Genomic DNA, 19,413 nt, shown 5'->3' on the forward strand with positions numbered 1-19,413 from the left:
CACGACGGAAGAGGTAACCCACTCGACGTTTAACATACAACGAAATATCGAGCATGAATGTGGGTTACATGAATTAGGCGAGAGCACGCGTTCGCCAGGCAGAATAGCTGGCAAGGACCACGCTTTGAACGATCCCATGTTGCAAACAAAATGGAGGATATACAGAGGAACGTGAAGTCGTTATGCTTGAAGCTTTGAAATGCCGTCCGCCATAGCGTCTCTAGCACACCCAGAGCGCACAATGTTCGACACGCAGTAGAGTCAGAATCTGACGAGAGCTGTGGAGCGCAAAGGAGCAGAATTCTAGTTGAACTGTATTTGGAGCCATCCTAGTTTTTAGAGTCTCCCTGATCACGTTGTATAAGGCCAACGCCAACTATAACGCCGTCCGCAAGTATATCCGCTACCTTGCGGCCCTCGTGAGCCTGGTGCTCAGCCTTCCGGATGAACTCTGCCTTTACCGCCTTTGCGCGGGCAATCTAGGACGGTGACGACAATTCTCAGCTTCTGTATGCGTAGAGACTCTTGCGAAAATCATACCTCCTGCGTACGGTGAAGGCACTCAAGATAGTCATCTGCTTGAACGCGACATTGCGACGGGCTATCAGCCGAGGCATAGCACTACAACACATAAAGGAGGATATGTGTGTGTTCAGCGTTCAAGTACGGATACACCGAGCCAGCCACGTACCTTGGCGAACTCCCGCCAGTAGCCGAAGCACCGCGATGGACCTAATACACTGTCATCCGCTGAGACTTGTTGAGTCTCACTTATACCGCACCTCCGCCAAAACCAAAACCCGACTGTCCTACAGCATCAGCCTTGTGCGCATAGACATGTATCGCGTGGTCGACGTACTGCCATGGTTGTTGAATGCTGGAAAGCGTCAAAGCCTCTTCATGTCACACGGTGTTACCCGGCGCCGTGATCCTGTGACAACAGTGACATGACGTGACCGTGAATTATTAAGCGCCCATATACGTACAGCCTCGAGGGAGCGCGACTGCACCCACCACCTGCGGCGACGGCGGAACAGCTTTGAAGCTTCACTGCAGCCATGGCAGACCAAGCAGAGGCCGCCTTTATCAAAGCCTTTGTGAATGGTATCTCGCAGCAGCCTGTCAACTATCCAGACGATTTCCAGCCCCCTCTAGAGGATTATCTGAAGAGGGTGCCAACGTTGCCTGTGAGCACCAGCACAGGTCATGCGACTTTCCACAGTTGAACTATATCACCCCAGATCGATGTACCCGCGCCTCCCGAAGTTAAAAAGGCGGACGATGTACCGGCCGGTACGAGACTTAGACCATGCATGCACCGTGCAAGCACTGACCCGAGATCCCAGGCGCGATCAGCATAACCATAAAGTCCGTCAAGCCCCCACAGACCTACACACTGTCCGTACAGGCCACCGACACTATCCAGACAATCAAGACTCAGCTCGCGTCGGAGACCGGTGCGCCCCCAGCAGACGTCCAGCGGCTGCTGCTCAAGGGCAAGGCCCTCGCGGATGCCAAGCTCCTCAAGGAGTACGACGTCAAGGACGGCGACACCGTGAACCTCATGGTCAAGCCCGGCTTCGCGTGGGATCCGGCCGCGCCGCCGAAACCGGAAGCGAAGCTCGCGCCCGCGGACAGCCCGCCGATGATCACGCTCGTGCCCGAGCCCAAGGAGTCCCGGACACGCTCCGGGCACCAGCGCATCCCGTCCGTCGTGTTGTCGCCGTCGCCGTCGCTCACGCCTATCGCGGACGAGGTGCTCGTCGACATACCCCTCGTGCTCGACACGTCGAACATACCCCCGCCGTCCGTCAGCACGGCGCCCGACACCCCGTACCACACCGTGGTCTCGAGGCCCGAGTTCTGGGGCCGGCTGCACACGTTCTTAAAGTACGTGCTCCCGCGGGGCTCTCTGTGCGGCGCTGTCATGGTAGGACAGACATTTCACATATCTAGTGTTATGCTTCATTTCATGGACACGGACCGTACGTGCCTCATAGCCACCAGCGCTGATTACTTGTATATTCCCAATACTACTGAATGCGACATCGGAGGCACGAACAGATGCCTATCTTCGACTTCAATCCCTGAATAGCGTCAGCGGACTGGCGAGTCCTGCGATTGATGTAATTGTCGACGATATCTTGTGCAAGGCTTTATTGAGTGCATAGCCCAAATCAACATGCAGTGAGGTCTCAGCTTCCAGAACCGCTTCCCTGATATATTACCGCGTAAATTGTTCCAGAGACGAAAACGACTGCAGCAAACTAGACCGGACCGTATGTGTATTATCTGCACTGACTATATGCGTTCCGACGAAATGTTCACAATCAGAGAATCCCGTGTTCGACTCTGTCATGTCTGCCTCGTGCAGCGTCTGCAATCGACCATGCAAAGAAACGCTCAGGATACTCACGAAACGATACCTAGGTGCCCGCCATGCCACTAACACCAACGCTATCCCGAATTTTAGCAATCTCGCTGACCGACAGCATACCCTTGCTCGCGCAGAAGAAGTCTTCCCACGCCTGTGCCACGTCGCTTTCGGTCGCGAACTCCGAGCTAATTATGCGCCAGGTCAGTGAGCGTAGAGGCTTACACGACGACCCAGATGCCACCGAGAACGGTCATAACTATCGCAAAACCCTGGAGCACCCAGTTCATAGATGCGAGCTCAGACGTGCTGCTAGTATGTGAACCAGACGTCGCAGAGGGCGCAGAGCCAGTTGAGCCAGACGTGGCTTTGCTGGTTGCAGAAGCGCTCGAGGCTCCAGCCTGGGGAGAGACGTGAGTGACACAGCAGCAGCAATCGAAGGGGACCACGCACCGAAGTAGGCGCAGACGAGCCCGACATCGAGGCAAGCCCGACGGAGGGCACGGTCGTGCACGCCGACGATGACGGCGCAGAGTGCGGCGAGGGTGTGCTGGGGTCGCCCTGGTGGAACGTCGACGTACCGTAGACGCCCATCGGCTGCGTCGCAGCAGTCAGCCCACAGCCCCAGAATCACAGAACACAGCCCGACGGACGCACCTCGCCGGAGTCGCCCCCGCAGCGCTCGAACGTGCCGGAGTCGTAGTTAGCAGGCATATTCCACGCGCAGCCCATCTCGTCGTAGATGTGCTGGCAGAGCGCGGGTGCGTCCGGCCCGTCCTTGCACGCCCGGAAGCAGAACTGCGTGTCCGACATGTAGTTCGTCCACTCGTGCACCTGCACGTACTGCCCCGTAAACGCATTCGAGAACACGAGCCCGCCGATCGGGTTGCCTGTGCACTCCGTCAGCCAAGGAGATGGAAGAGAATGTGGAGTGCGCACCGTTGCCGTCAGCGCCGTGCGGGTCGAGCTCGCCGCCAGCATCGCCTGCAGGGATGTTTACCTGTGTGAGGTTCCCGGTGCCCGTGACCTGGACGTAGTCCGGGGTCTGTACAAAATGCGCGCCGGAGATGGTATTTGGAGGAATCGTGCGCGTGCCGTAGCCGTCCTTGAGGCACCATGACACCTCGATACGCTCGGTGTCACCGATGGTTGAGTTGGCGCCAGGCTGGGGCGAAGCGTAGAAGCAGAAGTCGTCGACCGAATTAACTGTTCCTGGTCAGCACGGGCGAAATCTCGACAGGAGTAGGTTGCGCACTGTAAATATTCTGGCACATGGAGTCCTGGTGGTTTGTCGTCCCACACTTGTTCGTCCCAGACTGACCTTCCTCAGTCTGGTCCGGAAGGCTCGATGGCGCGTACGTCGCACTGTAAGTTTGTGCGTGCGCAAGAGGGAGCGAAAGCAAAGCAAAGGCGAAAGATACGATAGCGAACATGTCGGTATAACCGGAATGGTAGGCTGTACAATCACAAAACAGTTAAAGGAGAGGAGGCGAGCAGCTGGCTCGCGGCAGTGGGAGATGTCGAACAAGTAGAAAACGGGGCGAATAGGGCCATCCGCGCTGCAGCGCTGCCCCTATAATACGAGGGGAACTACAGTACCTACCGCTTTTGGTACGTCCCCCGTCCCTCCGTAGCGATGGCCTAGGACCCTTTGCGTAAGGGGTTGCTTCGGCTCCATGAAATATTCAATGGTTTTGAAATAGGGCCTATCGACCGTCACGAGCAGGGCAAGCGAAAAACGAGTTTATTGGAGATATCTAGAGCAAGGTAGGATGTTATTGGTGCATTAGGGCTCAATCTGCCCGCGCTCGCTTCTCAGGCTGTCGAGCAGCCCTGCGAGCCTTCCGCCAAGCGATCAGCTCGCGCACGATAGCGGCAATGAGTGGAGCTGCAACAGACGCGAACAGAGGAGTATACACGGCATACTTGTGCTCCGCCGGGAAGTAGAGCAACGCGAGCATTCCCGGGTTGAAGAATGCACGTGAGGACAGGGTGAGAGCATCGGCCGAGTGCTGCAGCGCTTGCGTAGACGACGAGGGCGCTGCTTCTAGAGCCTAAGGTCAACATGAGCAAGCTTGTCGCTTCGCAAAATGAACAAGAGAAGCCGCACGGCGTCTAGAGCGATCAGAGCGTCCTGAACATCGCCCTTCACATCTTGACCGACGGGCATGTTTTCGATTTGATGGACGAGTTTTACAATACTATTCAATGTCTCTTTGCTGTTTTCAAAATTTTGCCGAGCTCGTTGGCGAACTAGTGCATCCAACTGCCATTCTGTGAATGCTTCGGCTTGAGCTGACCGAACGCCAGGCGGAAGGTCGGGGACACCCAACAAGGTTAAAAGCTGGCGCTGGAACGTCTGGAACGTCTTCTCGAGAGCCGAGACGGCAAGATGACCGGGTGGGTTGCTCAGCAAAACGATACCGCCCCATTGGGGGAGGATGAACGCGTTGGAAGACGCTGAATGTCCTACAGTCTTGTCAGAGCTGCCTGCAGAACTGAGGATCGCGTAAACTTGCCCTCATGATCAAGAATATACAATGGTGCATTACTTGAGGATGGTACAAACAGTACGAAGTGCAGCACTGGATCGTTCGAAGAGCTTGATGCTGAGTCCAGGATTAGGCAATTGAGAATGCATGTATGCGCGTTCGGTTACCTAGTGTCCATTCTGCTGAGTTGACGAAGACGGTCAGGTCTTCCGGCGTGAGTCCATGAGCATCCTGTCCAGCGACTTTGACGGGTCGAGGCTGGAACGCGAGGGGTGCATGATATTGCACTTGACTTTCGATGGTGAAGTTATGAAGAATGGAAAGTCGATCGAACGTCCCATGCAGATATGCTACGAGAATGAGGAGTGCTGACAGAGTTTGTACATAAGTGAAACGAACCTTCTAACGCCTCGCGGACGTCCCATGAGAGTGCGGCTTGTCCGGACGAGGCGTCCTCATTCAAGAGCGTGAAGGCCAGTCTGTACCGAGACGAGTACTTGACTGTTCTATGCTCTTCGCTTGCAGTTAGTGATGCATGTGGCGCGAGCAAATTGGTGACCGTTTCTGCCACGCGTTGGGCTAAGCGGACAGTTTGAGTTGCAATTGCGTGGAGGTCAACTTGAGTACATACCTGCATCAGCATGCCGATCGCCGGTCCCTAGATGCAGCGTCCTTCCATCCACTTTTACGTCTTCTCCATCTTCTACGACCACACTGTAGCTCCCCGGTCCTGCTTTATACTTCAGCCCCGTCATTCCAGTGATCACGCGGTAACATATGCATACACTCACCGTACGGGACCCGCGCTCGATTTTCACAATAAGTCCGCTAGTTTGGGCGGCATGATTAGTCCATCTCGTCAGCTCTTCGCCAAGGATACGGGTGTGTTGTTCTTGACCAGCTTCCAGCTTGACATGGACTGGGAATGACAGCTACCAGGGGAAATGCTCAGGACTTGCACAAATACCACACCACACATAATCTCTCACGTGTTTCTCCGTTAATGCACGAGCTCTACCGTCCGGTAGCGACAATCGGTCAATGCTGGTGGTCTTCCACCACAGCGGTAGCGCGAGTATGACGATCAGCCAGTACGACGCGATGATCCGCCTGCGGTTCTGCGTCGACTCGAAGGTTATCTTCGAAAGGTCAGCTGGCGGAATAGGAGGATTTTCAGCAGCGGTGTCTGCCATTTTATTACAAAGGCATGGATACTGAGAGAGAGGTGTGGTGGAGGGACGAAAGAAATGAGGTGAAGCGCCGGCATGCGCTCGTCGTTCCACCACCACCACCACCACCACCACCATAGTGATAGACAGGCAACAAGCTCTGCGGCCCATTGCATCATCTTACATAGCGTGAAACATGTTGCGGTATTTGATTACACGAGAGATAGACTGCAGTGACGACGTCCGAGGGTCATACTCTTGGAGTCAGCTAAGTATCATTTTATTCAAGTGTTGTCGATTCTCAGCGGTCCACCAGATTTAGCTGGTTGTAATACCTACTCGCGTATCCGCGCGATGTACCGGGCCCTAGTGGCTGTTTGTTTTCAGTTTGCTCTTTGTTTCCATGTGGCTCATGGTAAACATCTACGATCCATTGCTGCGGCATGCCGGTATGCGGCAGCTCGTCAGGGTTGCTGACGTTTTCCTTGACCTCATTAAGCATCCAACCTTATTACGGCAACTTCATGTGCTCGCTGTGTGCTTGGTGACGCGACGCACAGATCACCAGATGCTATGTACGTCTCACGGTGACTTCTCAAGCATGTTCTAGCACCGGCTACCATCAATTGCTTCATGAAACTCCGTAAAGCCATCCTATTGAAGAAGCTGCCCTCAATCTTCAGTGAACACTTGCTCACGATGCCGACGCGTGCACGTGAAGTATTACATGTGGTCGCACGAATGATAAAAACTCGCCATGACGGCTGTGGTGCGCTCCTCCTTTCAAATCCGCTGCTCGTGCATTTTCATAGGTCTCGCTATTGGCTGAAGTACTGAGCGTATGAACGAGCCGAGGCACTGCCAGCTTCTGGTTTTGTAGACACCCGACAGTCTTCCACGTAATTGCAGCAAGGAAGTGCTACCAACCATGGCCAAGAGCATGCAATCCCCCTCCGCCTCCCGCATGGTACTGCCATTCCGGAAGCTTCATTCTGAAGAATTGCATTTTCCCTGGGTGATTGATCATGGTATCGCGCTTTTGACTAATTCTCTTGAATTGCAACGCGATCGCCGACGGGATCGTTGCGGTGTAACCCGTATTTCCAAGGATGTCCTGGTCTACCCTCATCTGGGCTTGCCTTATAGGCACTGCACCCACCTTTATCTCTGCGACACTTGCAGTGGCAGCCCTTCCTTCGTACGTTCTCCAGTTCGCCCCGCTGTCCCACCTCTACTCGAATGAGACGTATTTCCCTACCGATGTCGCCGACCACCTCACACATGTGCAACCTGAGATCAACATGTCCGCCATCGCCGACAGCGTGACGTTCTCTACGATCAGTTCGCTGGCTAGTGACGTCTACTTAACTTCAAAGGACGACATCGAAAACCTGCCGTCCTGGCCGAACGGCGTCAAACCGGACACCACGGGCCTGACCAGCGCGCCTGCTACGATTATTGCGGTGCAAAAGCCTGGCGGGATCGTCGACGCATTCTATTTCTACTTTTATTCTTACAACTACTGTAGCGGAGCGAACGGTACAAACCGTAACGCATAACGCACCCCCTCACCGGTTTGTAATTCCGGTCTTCTTGTCACGCTTCATGGCTTTTCAAGGGTCTGAAGGGAGCATAAGCCAGTTTTTATAGGCAGTATGACTATTTCTCTGGCCTTTTCATTGCTTTCAAGCCTTCAGCAAGGGCTGTAGTTGCAGATAGGATTGTCAGAAGCACCTGATTAGCCAATATTTTCCCCCACAAACTAACATGTCACGCATAACCCCAGGCCGGTTTGTGGCATGGAGGGCAAGTTAACTGTCACGCCTCCCTGGCCGGTTTGTACCGTTCACTCCGCTACAGTACGCTACCGTAAGTTTCAGCTAATAATACCCGGTGCAAACAAGCTAAGGCACAGTCGCACAGTACCTTGACATTCAGTTTGGCGACCATGTCGGAGACTGGGAGCATTCGATGGTACGCTTCGTAAACGGCGTTCCCCAGGACATCTACCTCTCCGCACACGACGGTGGCTTTGCATACACCTACGGCGCGCTCCCATCGCAAGGCGGCCGTGCGGTCACGTACGTCGCTAACGGCACCCACGCTAACTACGCGACGCCCGGCAAACATCAACACGACCTACCTCTGCTCGACGATTACACTGACGCAGGCCCGCTCTGGGACGTCACGCTGAATTTCAGAGGATACTGGTTTGACAACTCGACGCAGACGTTCACCGTCGCGAATGGTGCGAACGTGGGCGGGGAGGAGGAGGCGAGCGAGGGCGTCGGCTGGCTGGAGTTCGCGGGGCATTGGGGCGATCAGCAGTACGACCTACTTTTCGAGGGCCAGTATTGCGTCACCGCAACCGAGTGCAAGTATGTCGACGGACCGACAGGTGAGCGCTCCAATATGTCAAGCCCTTTCTGTTAATGCTAAGATTGTGATCACAGGGCCGATTGCCAAGAACCTCGGCCGTACTGCTGTCTGTCAGAACGAGTCTTCCTGCACTGTCCAGACCTCTGTGTAGTTCCGCGTGCGTGTATCAATAACGGTCTCCTTGCTATGCCATGGGAGCTGAGCGTCAGCTTGCCAAATTGGGGTCCCGACACGGGTCCGCTCTTGTCCGCTCTTTCCCAGCAACAACTATTTTCTATTTCTGCTGAGTCTTTCCATATGCATAACCCTCTGCCCCAGAAACGCCTAGGCACATGCATATTACACCCATTCTGACTCAATTCCGCAGGCCTTCAAACAGCTGCGTGGCCAACTCCGTTAGACTCGGTCTCACTCGCGCAATTCCTCCGCTTCTATTCGGACTCGGACTCTAACCCGAGAATAGGTTCGCCGCACGCCGGGTGTGTGTTTGCCTGCAATGACGTCTCCGTTTCGCGCCTGTGTCTGCGTCTGTGCGCGGTATATGTATCGGCTGAGATAGGGCGCATCGTCTGGTCCCGCCTGCCCGCTGTCCCCAGTCTATGCCTCATCGATGTCCGACTCATCCTCTGCCGCGTTTACGTTCCCCACAAGTAGCAACCCGTTCGTCGGCTCTTCGAACGATGGCTCATTCTGGAGCGGCGCCGGCGGTCCCGCGCTCGTCGTGATTTTGGTCGCCATCGGCCTCCTCACTACGCTGCTTGTCGCGCTGCTCGTAGTGAGGCACAGGCGCCTGCAGTTCGACGACGACGACTTCGACTTCGACTACGGACCTCTGACCGTGAACCGTTTGCGCAAGCGGAAGTTCGGGCCGAAGCCGAAGATCTTTGAGCTGCCTATTGCATACGAGAAAGAAGACTACGAGAAGGGAGATATTGAGAGGTGGACGGGTATCGTGGTAAGATAACACCTAATTTGCAACTATAGATCATTGGTGACATTGGGATCAAATTAGCCTCTCTCTGCTGTCTTCGTCGCAGAAAAACCCACTCGATCATGGTCAAGGGACTCTGAGAAAACCCCCATAAGCAGCCCGACGAGCTCGAATGCCTCACCAACGTGCGGGAGTAGTCCGCCTGTTCAGCCTTCGCCACTTGTCTATTCCACACCAGAACCTGTTACGCCCGCCTCATCCTTCAGCCTGCGACATCTGCGTCGGTCACCCAGCGACACCCATGGTTCCCCATCACCCGAACCCGAGCCCGCACTCGTCCCAGATATGATGCATATCGCAGTCGCAATTGCTATGCCTCGTCCTCCGAGTCCGCCGGCGGGGCGATCTACGCCCGAATCAGCTACACGGAGCAGATCAGCTACCCCGACAGCAGTGCCTGAGCTGTGCTTAGGGATCGCACAGGTGCAGGGTGTAGATGAGGACCGGTGGAGCGAGCTGCATGTGCAGGCAGCTCAGACAGAGAAAGAGGAGTAGCTGGAAAAGGCTCTGCGGGGAGATGCCTGGCGGCCCTCATGATCGCGACGACTTCATCACGACTCTCTCTCGATGACCCCGTAGCTTATACTATACCATAGTAAGATGTAGCTTAGAAATTTTGTTGTATTTTGTCTGCTTCTTTCAGACGTACTGTTCAAAGTATAGTAGTCGGTGCTCATGCCAGCAAATATTAGTATCCCATACAGCGCCAATCAATTTACTTTGTGGCGTCGGCCATCTCGGGAGAACTCGCCCGAAGTCCGGCTTTCATCTTTACTGTCTACTTCCACCTTCACTTTACGACGGCTTTCGGGGCGACAGATACAACCATGGTATGGTTTATTTACCGGACTAGGGGGTGGGTTCTTGCGCAGTGTGGCTGGGGCGTCGAGCTCGAGCTCGTATTTGCTCTAAGTCGTCATGGGCAACGAGAAGAGCCCCACGCAGGCGACGAGTGAATGAAGCGAGTGCCAGCGTTTTTGACACGATGCTTTCATATTGATAGAAACGATACTATGTTACTGCAACATAGTCTCTGGTGCGGTGGACCAAATCAGTGAACAGCGGGCCCGGACGCCTTCAAGGATATGTTCTACTTCGTGAGAGCGTTTGCTAATACATCCGAAATCCGAATGTGTTGAGCGATTGACGACCACCTCATCGAAATGTTCTGACCCTCTTTTGGTACCACGTTGTCATAGCTCCTCGGGTACCCCGTCACCTCAGCCACATTCTAGACACGCTTTCCGTTATCACGGACAGACTGGAAGGGTACATATATCCCCAAGGCGCGCAGGTCGGTATCTGTTGGCTGTCGTATAATGTCCTCCGCTCTTTTTACCAATCTCGTGGTTCGTCCCAGGAAATGGCAACGCCGTCGCTATAAGGATAGCCAGTCGCGTGTAGCTCGTCTACTTGCGCCCTCTGTCTTCCTCTCCTTCCAGCGTTGACCGCCTGCACTGCTTGATGCAAGTCTGTTCATCACGCACCAGTATAATATACGCTAATTCCTTACTTTCTATACAGGCGGTGTTTATAAATTCTTCGCTTTCGTCTTTCTCTCCGTTGACGTCCAGGATGGCACTGCGCGGAATATTGCTGGGGAGGCGCTTGGTCCCTCAAAAAAGTGCGTCCATTCCCACTTTGACATGCCTGGAGCACACTAAATCCTGTCATTATTCTCCTTGAACCTTCAACGACGGCATTTATATTCCAGCTAGTGGCAGTGCTACGTCCCGGCAGACTCGATCAAGCAACTCTCAGAAAAGCTTGCATAAGAATCCAGAAAGCCTCGATACTGAAACCTCAACAATCCCCGTGGAATCTGGTCCCTCTCACACGTCTTCTACACCGCTTGCAACCTCTGTTGCAAGTCGAAGCGCCAGCCCCAAGAGCATCTCGATCGATGGCACGTATCTCGTATTTCCCGTTAGAGCCTCCGTTAATAATGTATGCTATACATCAGATGACAGCGATAGCAGCGACAGTAGTAGTAGCAGCGGAAACAGCAAGAACAATGGCTCTAATGGAGGCTCGAACCAGAAGGGTAACAACGACAAGACGAGTAGCAGCAGCAGTAGCGGCAATAATGGTGGCAACAGTTTCGGAAATACTGGCAGCAACAGTATCGGGAGCAGTGGCAGCAACAGTTTCGGAAACAGCGGTAGCAGCAATAGCGATAGCAACAACGACAGCGGGAGTAACAGCAGTAGTGAGAACAAGTTTAGCGGCTTCCCGTTTGACGCTATCTCACCATGTGAGATGGTGAGCGACAACGATGGCCGACTGCAGTACTCTGGGACCTGGACCCTCGAATCCAAGGATCCCAACGGCATCTACTTTACCTCGCATACCACGAGCTCTGCTGGCTCGCAAGTGTCTATTGCGTTCAATGGTACGCAAGCTGCTCCCGCAATATTTCGTCGTACTCACGCTCTTATGGTACAGGTACTGGCGTTACAGTTATCGGTATTGTGCATGCCAGCAACGCCACCGTCCTGCCCGCCGTCGCCTCTTACCAGATCGACGAAGATGCTCCGGTGATGCTCCCACTCCCGATCAGCACCCGCGACATCCCGAACCAGCAGTTCTTTGAGTCCCCGAACCTACCGCTCACAGTGCACAAGCTCCTCATTAACGTCACGAGCAACGGCAGCCCATACACGCTCGACTCGCTGTCGATCTGCTCCAAGTCGACGAACACGATCTCCGACGTGCTCGCACCGGTGCCCCTAAGCTCGACGCGGAAGGATCTGCCGGAGATCATTGCCGTCGTGGTGGGCGGTGTGTCCGTGCTGCTCTTGCTCGTTTTCGGTGCTATCATCCTGCTCCGTCGGAAACGGCGCAAGACACAGGCCAAACGGAACGTGAGGAGTCCGATCTGGAGTTGGCTGCAGCGGCGTACGTACGTCCACTGCAGCAAAACGCCTCTGGCTAATTTTGCATGACAGAGACGCTCTTCACCTCGAGCGAGTCCATCATGCGCAACAACCCAAGCAACCCGAGCACCGTCGATCCGTACGACAAGCTCTCAGCTGCCGAGAAGGCTCGGCCAGAGTCCTCCAAGAACAGCGCCCCCGACTTCTCTGACAAGGCCGACAGCAACGTTCTCCCCTCCATGCCAGAAGCGGCGCTAAGGCGCGAGCCGGGCAGCGCGCTGTCGGATCGGTCGAGTGCCGTCCCACGTCGCAAGAGCGACGACTCATCGTGGCTCCTACCCGTGCTCAGTCTCGACTCCGAGTCGCTCTCAGACAAGCTGGAGGACAAGATGTCGGAAATGTTACCGGATAGCGCCCAGCCTGAGTCGTACATGTCTCTGCCGCCGCACCCGCCGCTCGTGGTCAAGCGGGGGCTGATATGAGGGAATCGCAGGCTGTTACCGATTTGTGACGTATATTATAAGTAGTATATGTAAGTCTGTGCGCGGACTACGATTTAAACCTGCACTTTGAACAATGCAAGCTTTAGTGTATTGTTACAGTCGGCTGTAGGCACAGCATCCAAGACGAATTATCTAAGTTTTTATACTTCCAAAACTTGCTCGATTCCGACACAGCTCGCTGCCACGAGCTGCGTGTTCAAGAAATAGCAGCCAGTACGACTTCAAAGGTGCGACATGTGCTCCGGGTCCCACATCTTGCCCTTGATATACTTCAGGAGCTCCGTGTCGTCGAGCTGCCTGAGCTGCGAGTTCCTGTCCACGCTCTGTACGACGTCCGTTAGTCTCAGCTGCATGAATTCGTAATTAAACACAAAGGACGCACTTCCTTCTGCGCAACACGGATGACGCTCAGCGCGATCTGCGCACTGATGTCGCGGATGCGCTCGACGCGGGGATAAATGAGCTCGAAAGCGCGCTCCTCATCCGTGAGCGACTCCGCAAGGCCGAGCGACGAGGCCTCAATCATGCTGTCCGTGACAGTCGACGCCTTGGCCAAAATCGCACCAAGACCGATGCCTGCGCCTGCGGTTCAGCACCATACGCGGGAAAGGACAAAGCAGAGAGCACGCACCTGGGAAGACGTACATGTTGTTACCCTGGCCGGGGTAGAGTGTACGCCCCTCGTAGGAACATTCCGGGAACGGCGAGCCCGATGCGAAGATGACGCGGCCGCGCGACCACTCGACGGCGTCGGCGAACTCGCACTCGGAGAGCCGCACCGGGTTTGAGAGCGGGAAGACGATCGGGCGCGAGTTGTGCGCACACATAGCTTCCACAACGGCCTGGTTGAAGGCGCCCTTGATCGTCGAGAGGCCAAGGAGCGCGGTCGGCTTGACGTGATTGACGATTTCGACAAGGTCGGTCATCGGCGGGCCGCTGTAGTCCTTGCGCGAGAAGACTGCGGGGCTTGTCAGAGGCTGGCCACAGACAAGGAGAGCGAATGACATACACTTCTTGTGCTCGGCAAGCTTGCCGCGGCCGTCATAGATAAGGCCTTGCGAATCGACGAGCCAGATACGTTGGCGAGCCTCTTCCTCGCTCAAGCCTTGCAGCTTGAAGAAGCTCATGAGTTGCATGCCAACACCGACGCCAGCGGAACCCGCGCCGAGGAATAGGATGCGGTGGTCGGCAAGAGGACGGTCGGAGGCAGCAGACGAGAGCTTAGCAGCATTGAGGAAGCCGGAAAGTACAACGGCACCGGTACCCTGGATGTCATCGTTGAAGAGCGGGTAGCGGTCGCGGAAGCTCGACAGGAAAGAGAACGCCTGGCGCTAAGATTGAGTTACTAGATGGCCTAGAACTATGTGGTGCTGACCTTATCCGTAGCGAAGTCTTCGAATTGGATGAGCAACTCCGGGAACACGACAGACATCTCGTGCATGAACTCCTCCATGAATTCGTTCATCTCGGCCTCGGAGATACGCGGCTGGCGGAGACCAAGATAAAGCGGGTCCTCGAGGTACTTTTTGTTGTCGGTGCCAACATCGATACAGATCGGGATCGTTGACGATGGGCGGATGCTGAACAAGCTTTAATGAGCACGAAGGAGAGGAAATCTACTATATAGGCTCACCCTGCGCCCGCAATGTAAAGGGAGAGCTTGCCAATGGAGATTGGCATACCGTTCGCACCAAGGTCGCCGAGACCGAGGATACGAGAACCTTAGTGGCGATATCAGCATGCCCTGGATTTTATGGACGGTTGAAACATACCGTCTGTAACAACAGCAATGCGTGCGTCGTTAATGCGAGGCCAGTTCCGCAAAACCTTGCCGATGTTGCCCTTGTCCTTGTGGGACACGAACTATCCATAGCAAGTCAGACCGCTGGGGGTGGACGCAGCGTGGATTCACATACAAGACCATCTGGCCGCCGGAAGATGTGCGAATACTGGAGACAAGCATCCCCGACGGTCGGGGTGTAAATGAGAGGTGTCATTTCCTGTGCAGTATTAGGAACCAACTAGATCCAGATAAAGAATGCGTACTGACCGACAGGTGCTCGAGACAGAGTTTGTAAAACATGTTCGTATCCGCATCCTTGAGCTGTGAAAGATAAATGTACTTCTCGATATTCTTGTCCTTGGACCGCAGCTGATTAAGACAGCGCAGCTTATGGACGCTCGCCTCCATGGAGGGTGGGGTCAGACCGCGGGGCGGTTTGGGTTGTGCTAAGCAACGGCAGTGATGAGCAAAATTTCAAAATGGATTGAGAATATCACCAACGCTGTGGGGAGACCTTAAGTCTCTGCACGCCATTAGACCAATAGGGAGTGAGCACTATAGTCATGACAGCGATGTCAGCGGAGGTTTTTCAAGTTTACGAAAAGGTGAAGACAAGGATTGGATGATCTAACTCCAACGCAGCCTCTTATGTATCCATGGACAAGATGGCGGCGTTCGGATCGCCACGGAGTGCAACGTCGCGGTGGTAACATATCATGAGTGAACTCAATCACAGGCAGGTTATGAACGCTCATGAGTCATGCCAGGAGCCCCTGGTGACCACTATGCCCTGTGAGAGACAGCAGCAGGAATGGCAAGACTCCTCAGGATACGGGAGGAGTCGGAGCCTGGCTCTGGGAGTCTCTCACACGACACGAAAGGAGAGGAGAGTTTAGACACGACGAGTGATTCGTGTTGGGGTTCAGAAGCACTCCCCGAAGGGGTAGCAGGTTGATCATCCACCCGTCTGCAGCATGATAGACAATGGACGGATGACAACGAGATGATCACGCTCACCTGTTCTACGCACCAGATTCTGCACCATGGTTGGTTGCTATCTGCAAAAATTTGCGGTCACTTAGCCCACAGGCTTGCGGTGTGCGTAGATGGAAGAAGCTTAATAGGAGAACGTACGAAGATTATACAGGCAAACAAGCTCGCCCCAACCCCAGAGGAGTGGTCTGATGAGAGGAATGAGTCGATGTGAGACACGAAACGACCCCACGGGAGCCCGTCTGCCGCGTTTTGAGGCGACGCGGAGGACGCTCCTGGCGGGTAGCCTGCGCCAGACGTACCTCTTGCGGGCGTTACGGTGTCTCCTGTCTCCGTTTCCGTCAAGATACTCCCTGCATGGAACCCGAGGTTGCGCGACACGCCCTTCCCCAGCTCTCGCGTACGTGCGCCTGAAACCCCAACTCATCCATATTCTCCCTAGCCTGGGTCAGATGGCGCAGCTTACCCCTGTCGGCAAGCACAAAGAGCACAGCATCGCAGGAGGAACTCGGAAGCAGGCATTCACGAGGTCTCTCCAGACTCGATCCTGCAGTCTCGACGCGGCCTTGACGCACTCCGCATGTCAATGGCTCGGACGACCCAACAACCGGGTCTGGCATCATGCATCAACCAGGCCAGGACGTCATGGATACAACATCAGGACTGGTTCGATGCCGGAGTTGCTGTCGAGTCGTGTTGGTGGGCTTGTCGGAGCTTGGAATTTCTGCTTACTGCGGTAACAAGCTATATTCCCACACTTTGTCGGGTCGCGTAAGAGTGGTAAGTAGTTGAAGCGAGACATAGGTACATCCCTCGTTCCCGCCATCGCGACGGGGTACAGACAGCTCAGAGCGAGAAGTGCGCACGCGCACCCGCGGAGTAGTTCTATAGCACCACTCCGCGCAGCGGTGATTGTATTCGCGCATGAACTACCCACCGCAGGGACCGGGCTTGCGGCACGAGAGCAGAAAGACCGGGGTTGGCCATTCGTCTTGCACCGCCGCCGGCCTCGGTAATATAATACAAATTTCGGGAGGCCGCTCTGAGCAGTACCGCTTGACTGTTGATCAGTCTGGCTTCTGGTAAGCACCGCTTCGGAAACGGCATGTTCCGCTGCTGTGAATGCGCTCTCGACGCGCCACGTCGCCACGTTTGAGGTAAGCCCATGACATCGTATGGCTACTCCGACTACATACACAAAATATGGAATATCTCGGTACAAGCCCGCTCGTAATAGATACATGAGGACCTGGCAGTACAGATATACATATTTAACTCAGTCTAGAAGAAATAAGCCCTAGCGGTGGTAGGTTCAGGGACCTGTTCCCTTTAAGTAAGAATACAAAGACCCATAGCAACAACGGAAGCGAGCCATAGGCTCATATTTTCAGCTGCATTAACCACCCTGACAGCGCCACTGCTGGAGCTGGCGGCCTTCGTAACCGCAGCCTGGAGGTTAGAGGGCACAGTGGTCGCTTGAATCATCTGTCCATAGTTGACGTTCGTTGGCAGGTGTCCGTTCGCAGAGTAATATGACTCAATCTTGTTAAAATCCCAAGTCGGAATCGCGGATTGAGCCGCGAGGAGGGTACCGGTGGGCGCAGGTTGGCCTGCGAGCGCCGCATCAACACGAAGGTCGGCTTTGGCAGAGCCGGAGGTGGTATTTACGGAGATGCCGCCGTCGGAAAGGACGAAGCATGAAGTGGTATTAATGCCCAGGGCGGGGGTGAAGGGGATGTCGCGGCCCCAAAGCTGTAAATCCCAGTTGTCCGGGATGCCGTGACCGACGAATTCGCCCTTCTCGAGGATAAGTTCTGCCTCGGTGCTCAGGGTCATGCCCGAGCCAACGACGAAGGCGGTGCCGAAAGACTCAAAATCGTCCGCGCCAATGGGCTCACACTGCCGATTGACGTTAGCCTGTAGCGCGGCGTTCACGCCGACCTTCGGCATGTTCTGCACCAAGCGAAGGGCAGCCCCGACATCGACTGAGAACGCTAGATTAGACTCTTACGACCACCGGTGAAAGAGGCGGCCTACGGATTGTAAACGAGATCTCGGCGTAAGGCGCAAATGCCATGCTAGTCGAAATGTTAAAGTCTCCCGCGTTGACTCGGAAAGGGATCTGATCGATGCCAGAACCATCCCTGCCGAGAAATGAATACAAGGCATGGCACCAATTCGGTGGACGACTCACCATCCTGTCGCAGAGACAGTAGGATCCCAATCTCCAGTTGAGTTCACCAAGCTAACGGATGCAAAAGCGCCGCTTGGAACCTGTGTTCAGATTAGGTGAGCGACCTCAGGCCTCAGCACTCATATAAACTTAAAAAGCTTACGTGGCCAGTAGCGCCGAAGGTAAAATTAATGCTGCTTGTAATATCGAGCTCGAACGCAATTTCAATGCCAATTGCAGGGCCGAGGTCAATCAGAGAGGGGACCTGAAGCAGCCTAATTAAGCCGGTGCACTGTGATACATGAGTGAGGATTCACGCACGTTCAAGGCAGGAGCCACGGGAATCCAGAGTATCCTGCAGGCAAGAAATCAGGACGGTCTTCAATCTCAAGAAAGATATTCGTCGTACTTATAATCCGCGCCAGCCTGGACCTCGTCCCCGATGAACACTTCCAGCGCAGCATGCTGTTCGAACTGCTCTATCGTCAAGTTCATAGCCGCGTTATTGAGCGTGAAACAGTTCTGGGAAGAGGTGGCGCATGACGCGTTGGCGATGTCAATCTGGAAGTCCATGCCGATGGTGACGTTCGTGGTGAACGTGCAGCCGACGCACGTCAGCTCGACCTGGGCGTCTGTGAGCTGGCTATGGGACCAATATCAGAAATCTACAGCTGAGGCTTGTTGGGCTGGGACATACCTGATAACTGATTCTGCGACGGTATCGTCCAGCGTTGTGTTTGGCGGGAACAATGGAAGGCGAGCATCGATGTCTGGGTTATATCCAAAGTTGAATGACTCGTCAAACCCATGCTCGTCGCGGCGAGACAAGCCGAGGACATCCCGGGCGGCCCAAGACCGAGCGCTGTTGTGGTCATACTTCACTCCAAAAGACTTGACGATATTGCGCATAAGTGCTGGCTCGACCACTAAGGTCAGACGCGACCTCAACGAGTCCGGAATGACCGCAGACGCGCTGTCAGGCTGTTAGCGAGTCTGAGTGAGCTAAGGGATAGATCAGCACGTACAACCAAATGCCATGCTCATCAATCGAATTGCAATCCGGATGAGCTGTAATCACAGATAAATCTTGCAGCGCAGTCCACTCCACCACAGCGAGCTCAAAAGCGTCCTCGTCCGCAAAATCAAGGGTGATAACGTCTTCCAGCTTGTCGAAGTACGCTTTGTGGCACGACAGACCGCTAAGAAGATAGTTGAAGTCGTCGACCAAGAGAATTGGCCTGTCATCATGGGCGAATAGGGTGACGATGGCGGATGGCGGATGATACGGTGCTGAAAGAACCGTCAACAGGGTGGGGAATAATATGCGCCAAGTGCTCACTCGCGGCGTAGTCAAGGACGACCACATCCTTGGGGACAATATCCCTTTTCCACAGCGAGCGTCGACCAAGTGAGACGGCTCTCTTGCTGGGGACGAGCTTGGACGGGAACGTCGCAAAGACGACGGTCACAAAGCCAGCAATTGCAATAAGATGTCCTGCGCGCATCCGAGTGAAGATGCCAGGTGAGAATCGAGTGGATGCTTTGGGGGGCTCTCTAGATATACCTTCAGATGGTCGTTATATTCTTGTCAGCTTGCGCCCAGCTGCTGCTCTCCTGCCGAAGGGCTCATTGAGTTTGATATCTTCCCGTTGCCTGAACAATGTGAACATGCTTCAGGTG

At 54.6% G+C, this 19,413-nt stretch overlaps 8 protein-coding genes across 8 annotated transcripts; 3 read left to right on the forward strand and 5 right to left on the reverse strand.

The window, feature by feature from the left end:
* Nucleotides 1-75: 75 nt before the first annotated feature.
* On the reverse strand, nt 76-865 carry PHACADRAFT_206492 (uncharacterized protein; the record flags this gene model as incomplete). The annotated part of the gene is made up of 5 exons (XM_007392885.1): nt 76-479; nt 541-621; nt 692-732; nt 783-804; nt 860-865. The coding sequence occupies 5 exons, from the start codon at nt 863-865 to the stop codon at nt 330-332; spliced, it is 300 nt and encodes a 99-aa protein (XP_007392947.1). The 3' UTR covers nt 76-329.
* Nucleotides 866-982: 117 nt separating this feature from the next.
* Nucleotides 983-2,095, forward strand: PHACADRAFT_170838 (uncharacterized protein; the record flags this gene model as incomplete). Its single annotated transcript, XM_007392886.1, has 4 exons — nt 983-1,187; nt 1,242-1,293; nt 1,347-1,890; nt 2,065-2,095. Exons 1-4 carry the CDS (start codon nt 1,059-1,061, stop codon nt 2,093-2,095), a joined length of 756 nt encoding a protein of 251 aa, XP_007392948.1. The 5' UTR covers nt 983-1,058.
* A 500-nt stretch (nt 2,096-2,595) lies between these two features.
* PHACADRAFT_88878 (uncharacterized protein) lies at nt 2,596-3,807 on the reverse strand (the record flags this gene model as incomplete). Its single annotated transcript, XM_007392887.1, has 5 exons — nt 2,596-2,775; nt 2,828-2,971; nt 3,032-3,264; nt 3,314-3,580; nt 3,630-3,807. 5 exons carry the CDS (start codon nt 3,805-3,807, stop codon nt 2,596-2,598), a joined length of 1,002 nt encoding a protein of 333 aa, XP_007392949.1.
* A 360-nt stretch (nt 3,808-4,167) lies between these two features.
* PHACADRAFT_192749 (uncharacterized protein) lies at nt 4,168-6,059 on the reverse strand (the record flags this gene model as incomplete). The annotated part of the gene is made up of 8 exons (XM_007392888.1): nt 4,168-4,428; nt 4,485-4,860; nt 4,914-4,983; nt 5,034-5,216; nt 5,266-5,445; nt 5,498-5,596; nt 5,663-5,798; nt 5,856-6,059. The coding sequence occupies 8 exons, from the start codon at nt 6,057-6,059 to the stop codon at nt 4,168-4,170; spliced, it is 1,509 nt and encodes a 502-aa protein (XP_007392950.1).
* Nucleotides 6,060-7,144: 1,085 nt separating this feature from the next.
* Nucleotides 7,145-8,622, forward strand: PHACADRAFT_206496 (uncharacterized protein; the record flags this gene model as incomplete). The annotated part of the gene is made up of 4 exons (XM_007392889.1): nt 7,145-7,574; nt 7,896-7,904; nt 7,951-8,433; nt 8,489-8,622. 4 exons carry the CDS (start codon nt 7,145-7,147, stop codon nt 8,563-8,565), a joined length of 999 nt encoding a protein of 332 aa, XP_007392951.1. The 3' UTR covers nt 8,566-8,622.
* Nucleotides 8,623-9,008: 386 nt separating this feature from the next.
* On the forward strand, nt 9,009-10,092 carry PHACADRAFT_251315 (uncharacterized protein). The gene is made up of 2 exons (XM_007392890.1): nt 9,009-9,369; nt 9,427-10,092. The coding sequence occupies exons 1-2, from the start codon at nt 9,025-9,027 to the stop codon at nt 9,898-9,900; spliced, it is 819 nt and encodes a 272-aa protein (XP_007392952.1). The 5' UTR covers nt 9,009-9,024; the 3' UTR covers nt 9,901-10,092.
* An 86-nt stretch (nt 10,093-10,178) lies between these two features.
* On the reverse strand, nt 10,179-15,424 carry PHACADRAFT_115852 (uncharacterized protein). Its single transcript, XM_007392891.1, has 16 exons — nt 15,069-15,424; nt 14,835-15,013; nt 14,701-14,784; nt 14,557-14,647; nt 14,418-14,505; nt 14,160-14,364; nt 13,794-14,109; nt 13,416-13,742; nt 13,167-13,360; nt 12,354-13,107; nt 11,851-12,303; nt 11,369-11,797; nt 11,120-11,311; nt 10,930-11,029; nt 10,763-10,871; nt 10,179-10,696 (listed from the first exon to the last, which is right to left on the reverse strand). Exons 1-10 carry the CDS (start codon nt 15,130-15,132, stop codon nt 13,006-13,008), a joined length of 1,650 nt encoding a protein of 549 aa, XP_007392953.1. The 5' UTR covers nt 15,133-15,424; the 3' UTR covers nt 10,179-10,696; nt 10,763-10,871; nt 10,930-11,029; nt 11,120-11,311; nt 11,369-11,797; nt 11,851-12,303; nt 12,354-13,005.
* A 1,261-nt stretch (nt 15,425-16,685) lies between these two features.
* Nucleotides 16,686-19,238, reverse strand: PHACADRAFT_206500 (uncharacterized protein; the record flags this gene model as incomplete). Its single annotated transcript, XM_007392892.1, has 9 exons — nt 16,686-17,545; nt 17,598-17,704; nt 17,755-17,834; nt 17,897-17,998; nt 18,055-18,088; nt 18,143-18,376; nt 18,431-18,706; nt 18,759-19,023; nt 19,073-19,238. 9 exons carry the CDS (start codon nt 19,236-19,238, stop codon nt 16,890-16,892), a joined length of 1,920 nt encoding a protein of 639 aa, XP_007392954.1. The 3' UTR covers nt 16,686-16,889.
* Between the last annotated feature and the right edge of the window lie 175 nt (nt 19,239-19,413).

This window comes from Phanerochaete carnosa (assembly GCF_000300595.1).
Source record: "Phanerochaete carnosa HHB-10118-sp unplaced genomic scaffold PHACAscaffold_3, whole genome shotgun sequence".
Lineage (NCBI taxonomy): Eukaryota > Fungi > Basidiomycota > Agaricomycetes > Polyporales > Phanerochaetaceae > Phanerochaete > Phanerochaete carnosa.

Excerpts from the sequence above, each read along its gene's own strand:
- PHACADRAFT_115852 (XM_007392891.1), bottom strand. The coding sequence starts at position 15,132 with ATGACTATAGTGCTCACTCCCTATTGGTCTAATGGCGTGCAGAGACTT. Across the intron at positions 14,648-14,700 it reads TCCGGCGGCCAGATGGTCTT|TTCGTGTCCCACAAGGACAA; the intron begins GTATGTGAATCC and ends TGCTATGGATAG. Across the intron at positions 14,506-14,556 it reads CATTGCTGTTGTTACAGACG|GTTCTCGTATCCTCGGTCTC; the intron begins GTATGTTTCAAC and ends ATCGCCACTAAG.
- PHACADRAFT_251315 (XM_007392890.1), top strand. The coding sequence starts at position 9,025 with ATGTCCGACTCATCCTCTGCCGCGTTTACGTTCCCCACAAGTAGCAAC. Across the intron at positions 9,370-9,426 it reads AGAGGTGGACGGGTATCGTG|CCTCTCTCTGCTGTCTTCGT; the intron begins GTAAGATAACAC and ends GGATCAAATTAG.